This window comes from Nicotiana attenuata, unplaced genomic scaffold (genome assembly GCF_001879085.1).
Source record: "Nicotiana attenuata strain UT unplaced genomic scaffold, NIATTr2, whole genome shotgun sequence".
Classification (NCBI taxonomy): Eukaryota; Viridiplantae; Streptophyta; class Magnoliopsida; order Solanales; family Solanaceae; genus Nicotiana; species Nicotiana attenuata.
Window position 1 is genome coordinate 69,424 of NW_017673114.1, and position 6,129 is coordinate 75,552.

The window sequence follows — 6,129 nt, forward strand, 5'->3', positions numbered from 1 at the left end:
AACGAGAATAAAAACATGAATAGATTAGGCACCTCTTGATAATGTATTTGCCTAAGTATCTGCTGCCGGAAAGCGAAAATTGGCAAGCAATCATCGAGCCTACGACACTCTCTCATCATCAAACAATGAATTTTATTCCAATCAAACTCTCTTCCAATCTTAAACACCCTTGAACTCTCTTCCTCTTCCTCAAAACCCTTCTCATCCAAATGCTGAATAATACATTCAATCCCTACTCAACTCCTTTATCCTCTTCCTTATCAAATCCCTCTCCTTCTCAAACCCCTCCTTATTCTTCATAATCACATTTTACACCCTCAAGTTATTCCTATTCTTTAGTAATTTGTCCAATTTTGTAATTTCATCGCACGCCAAATCCAATTTGTTCTCCCACTTTTGTAACAATTCACCCTCTACTAACAACAATCCCTTCAACTTCTCCAAAAATACCAATTTTACCCTTTCCGTCAACTCATCCTTATCAGATGAAACCTCAACATTTCGTTTCACCCACGGCCTAAACAAATTCCCGCCTTCGAGCCTTATTCTCCATAATTCCACAATCACTTCAAGCGCTTCACTCCATTGATCGTACAGCAGTGACCCGAAAATGAAACCTTTCATAAACACAAAAGAATTTCGAGGGGCAAACGGTAATTTCTCAATTAGAGCGTTCAATTCGGAACGGCTGATTCTCCGGTGGTTACTACGGGAACGAAGCTGGACTATGAAATTTGGCGGCTTGTGCCAATTCCCCGGCGGCCGATCAAGCTCGTAATTTGAAGCATAATATCCAGGCCTATAGGGCCGGTGATTCGCCGGACGGTAACTGTGCTGCGGATACATCCCCGACGCCTGGAACCGGCGGTTGTAGGAAGAAGAATCAGGTGTATGCATTGTACGATAAAAACCATAGAAAAAAGTCAGTGTATCAACAGTTACATACAGAACTTGTGACAGTGTACAGTTCAGTGAAGAGACGTGCAAACTAGGAAGGGTTTTACATTTTGTTGAAGTTGATTTAGAATTGAAATTAGCGCCTTCTTCCCTCTTCCGAGAATATAAAAAAATTGAATTTTCTTTTATTAAGTTATACTCCATCCATCGGCTAAATATTATTTTATTAAGAAGAGAAATTTAAAATTAAAATTATTATTAATGCGAGATATTCATGATATTTCGAGTGTGATCAGACAACCAAAAATGACTGAATCCATAAACCTAGAAAGTCCGCCGTCACTGGTACTTTTTTATTTTAATTTTACTCTATAGGTAGGTATCGGCGTTGAAATCCATGAAACAGAGGGAGAGGGAACAGTCCTAGCCTTCTTGACTTCTCAAATTGAAGTCGAATGGGCTTGGGAGAAGTTTCAATCACCATCAGCCATTGCTTTACCTTTGCATGGCAAACTATCCTATGAAGAACAGCATAGAGTTTTTCTCAGCTATCCGGGGGAGAGAAAGGTAATATTCAGTACAAATGTTGCTGAGACATCATTGACAATTCCAGGGGTTAAATATGTTGTTGATTCTGGCATGGTCAAAGAAAGCAGGTTTGAACCTGGCACTTGCATGAGTATTCTGAGGATATGCAATGTCAGCCAGAGCTCTGCTAATCAACGGGCTGGCCGTGCTGGGAGAACTGAACCAGGAAGGCGTTATAGACTTTACTCAGAAAGTGATTTTGAGGCTATGCCTTGTCATCAGGAACCTGAAATTCGCAAGGTTCATCTTGGTTTTGCAGTGTTGAGGATTCTTGCTCTGGGCATCAAGAACGTACAAGATTTTGATTTTGTTGATGCACCTAGCGCTAAAGCTATTGAGATGGCTACCAGAAATCTGGTTCAGTTAGGAGCTGTTAGGCAAAAAGATGATGCTTATGAATTAACTACAGATGGGCGAAAAATAGTCAAGTTGGGTATTGAACCTCGGCTAGGCAAAATGATCCTGGGTTGCTTTAATAAACATTCGAGTAGAGAAGGTGTTGTTCTTGCTGCTGTTATGGCTAATTCGGGCAGTATTTTTTGTAGGATTGGTTCTGAAGGAGACAAGCTAAAATCTGATTGCTTGAAGGTGCAATTTTGCCATCCAAATGGTGATCTATTCACTCTACTTTCTGTTTACAGAGAATGGGAGGCTGTGCCTAGGGAAAGGAAGAATGGCTGGTGTTGGGATAATAGCATCAATGCCAAATCCATGAGGAGATGTCAGGAGACTGTGCAAGAACTGGAAGCTTGCCTCCAGAACTAACTTAATATTATTATTGCAAGCTACTGGCGTTGGGATCCTCAGGTGCATACCGAGCATGATGAAACTTTGAGAAGTATAATACTTTTTTCACTTGCGGAGAATGTTGCTATGTATTCTGGATATGATCAGCTAGGTTATGAGGTAGCACTAAGTGGGAAGTATATCCAACTACATCCATCCTGTTCACTGTTAAATTTTGATCGACGACCTACCTGGGTAATTTTTGGTGAAATCCTTGCTGCAGCTAATGAGTATCTGGTCTGTGTTACGGTATTTGAGTTTAGTTCTCTTTGTACTCTTAGTTCTTCCCCGTTGTTTAATTTTCTGGAGATGGATGCCCAAAAGCTGGAAAAGAAGGTTTTAACAGGTTTTGGGAGCATGCTATTGAAAAGATTCTGCGGAAAATCTAACAGTAGTGTCAATAACCTTGTTTCACGCATTAGGACTAAACATTTGGATGAAAGGATTGGCATTCAAGTTAATGTTGATAAGAATGAGGTTATGTTATATGCTTTGTCCAGTGACATGGATCGTGTTTTGGGCGAAGTGAATGATGCACTAGAGTATGAAAGCAAGTTGTTGCAGAATGAATGCTTGGAGAAATGCCTATTCAATGGTGGATCAGCTGCTTCTGCCTCAGTTGCCCTCTTTGGAGCTGGTGCAATTGTTAAGCATTTGGAGCTTAAGAAGAGATTCTTGGCTGTTGATATATTTCATTCAAATACAAAAGCAGTTGATGATAAGGAACTGCTGATGTTTTTGGAGAGAAACACATCGGGTGATATTTGTGCACTGCTCAAGTCCTCAGGCAATTGCCACGACAATGAGGAGAACAGATGGGGCAGGGTAACATTTCTTTCTCCTGATGCTGCTAAACAAGCTACATTGTTGGATCAGGTAGAATGTAGTGGTGGCTTTCTAAAAGTTGTTCCTTCGAGGAGTGTATTCTGTAATGACCAAAAGCAGTTTACCTCTGTTCTCAGAGCTAAAGTTTATTGGCCTCGTAGATGCAGTAAAGGTGTGGCTATTGTAAAATGTGAACCAAACGATGTTGCTTTTATAGTAAATGATTTCTCTAGTGTAATGATAGGTGGAAACTTTATCCGTTCAAAGGCAAGCAATAAGTTCATTGACAGCATAGTAATTTCAGGACTTAATAGCGATCTTTCTGAACCGGAGATATTTGACGTTTTGAGTGCAGCAACGAATATGAAAATTCTGGATTTCTTCTTGGTGAGAGGAGATGCTGTGGAAAATCCTCCAATTGCTGCTTGTGAAGAAGCACTTAGGAGAGAAATATCCGCCTTCATGCCTACAAGAATCCCTTTAGTCCAGTCTATTCGGGTTCAGGTCTTCCAACCAGAACCAAAGGACACTTACATGCGAGTGACTGTCCTGTTTGATGGAAGTCTGCATCTTGAAGCAGCTGAGGCTTTGGAGCAAATTGATGGCAAGGTTTTGTCTCGATGTCTTCCCTGGCAGAAGATAAGATGTCAGCAACTGTTTCACACCTCTGTTTCCTGTCCTGCACCAGTTTATCATGTTATTAGGACCCAGCTGGATTCTTTACTTGCACGTCTCCGGCGAAGAAAGGGTATCTTTTACTGCTCTAAGTTGTATTTCTTCTCTCTGATTGTTTTTTTTGAAAATTTTAATTTAATTAACTATCTAATCTGCTGAATTGCTTCTTAAAGGCATGGCAATGTGGGAAATAAACTATTGAGCAGCGGCTGAAATGATATCTAATTTAGGTGGCAGAGTTAGTGTACCCTATTACTACCGCTAATGCAGATTGCTACTGTCACTTTTTTGTTTCCTTATTCCTTGACCAGAATGAAATTGGACATGGAGAAATTCACCATTTTAAAGTAAATATATGTAGAAACTAAATAAAATCTATGAATTGAAACGATTTGCTCCAAATATCAAATTTTGTCTGAAAATATCACCATCAGAGTTAAACAGTTGACTTCTGATAAAAGAAAAGTCAGACAATTTGGGGTGGAAATCGAACTTTTTCTTTCTCTGTGTGTCTGTAAGTTTCCTTTTCTTTTTGTGCTAGATGACTTTGAAAAAGGAGCCTTGATTCTTTATGGTTATATGACAGTACAAAGTTATTTACAAAGTGCCTGAGCACTATCACAAACCCTTACTCTTCTCCTAGATTTGATGTTAATCTGATGATTACTTTCCTTGTACTACCCAGATTCAACTTAAATATCACTTGTCTGGTCAAATTCTAAATGGTAACTGAAAAAAGCATTCTTGCATACTGCAGATTCCCCTCTCTCTTGCTCCATTCTGGAGATGCAGAAAACATAGTTGGATATAAGGAGAAGGGGGTATGTTCTGTAAAACTCTTTTTAGTAAAAGTGAGCTTTTTGTAAAACAATTTTTATTTTTAAATAAAGAGAAAACAAAATTATTCAGAGACATTGATTATTGATTAGGGGGTACTTGGCTGCTGAGAAAACTTTGGATTGCTTTGCAGGTGTGGAGTGCAATCTGGAGAGAAATGAAAATGGGTCTTATAGAGTTAAAATATCTGCTACTGGTACAAAGATTGTGGCAGAATTGAGAAGGCCATTGGAGCAACTTATGAAAGGCAAGATTGTGGATCATGTGGGAATTTCTCCAACTGTTGTTCAACATCTATTTTCAAGAGAAGGGACTAATATTATGAAGATGGTTCAGCGGGAGACAGGAACCTATATTCTTTTTGACAGGCATAGTCTTTATGTGAGAATCTTTGGTTCCTCAGACATGATTGATATGGCCCAACAGAGTTTTGTTAACGCCCTTTTGGCACTACATGAAAGCAAGCAACTTGAAGTGCATCTTTGTGGAGGACTTTTGCCTCTTGACCTGATGAAAAGAGTTGTTCAGAGGTTTGGACCAGATCTTAGTGGTCTCAAACTAAAGGGGCCCGATGCAGAATTCTCTCTGAACACTAGGCGCCATTGCATCTCTATTAGAGGTACTAAAGAGATGAAGCAAAAAGTTGAGGAGATAATTGCTGAAATTTCTCAAACAAGTGGGCTTCCAAATTGAAGGATGGATGATGAGGCTGACTGTCCTATTTGCTTGTGTGAATTCGAGGATGCTTATAGACTTGAAGGTTGTACCCACGTCTTCTGTCGATCATGCTTGCTGGAACAGTGCGAGTCTGCAATCAGAAGCAAAGAAGGTTTCCCGCTATGTTGTATGCATAACGGTTGTGGAGCACATATGCTGCTTGCTGATTTGAGGTCTCTATTGTCAAGTGAGAAGTTGGAAGAACTTTTCAGGGCTTCTATAGGGGCTTTTGTAGCAGCAAGCAGGGGTCACTACCGGTTTTGCCCCTCACCTGACTGCCCGTCAGTGTATTGTGTTGCTGAATCAGGAGTGGTTGGTGCACCCTTTGCCTGTGGTGCATGTTATGTGGAGACGTGTACGAGCTGCCACCTAGAATATCACCCCTACATCTCGTGCGAGAAGTACCGGGAGATCAAGGATGACCAAGATTTCTCTCTAAAGGAATGGTCCAAGGGGAAAAAGAATGTAAAGAAATGTCCTGTTTGCGGGTTTACAATAGAGAAGGTGGATGGTTGCAATCATATCGAGTGTAGGTGTGGAAAACATGTTTGCTGGGTTTGTTTGGTATTCTTCAACAGCAGCAACGATTGCTATAACCATTTAAGGTCTCTTCACCAGGCCATTATATGAGGTACAAATAACTATAATTCAATAACATAGGTGTAAATATCTGCTTCTGCATATATTCCCGGACCCTTATATGTATGTACATAAACAAATAAACAAGTAAATAAATGTATGTAGTATACACAATCGTAAGCCATCTTTATATCCCTAATACAAATGTTTATTTCTGCCCGCTTA

At 40.0% G+C, this 6,129-nt stretch overlaps 1 protein-coding gene across 1 annotated transcript; it reads left to right on the forward strand.

Moving 5' to 3' along the window:
• Nucleotides 1-1,203: 1,203 nt before the first annotated feature.
• On the forward strand, nucleotides 1,204-6,129 carry LOC109215492 (ATP-dependent RNA helicase DEAH11, chloroplastic-like). The gene is given in 3 exon segments (XM_019379565.1): nucleotides 1,204-1,242; nucleotides 1,273-3,844; nucleotides 4,742-6,129. Coding segments are annotated over 3 exon segments (3,825 nt in total). The 3' UTR covers nucleotides 5,956-6,129.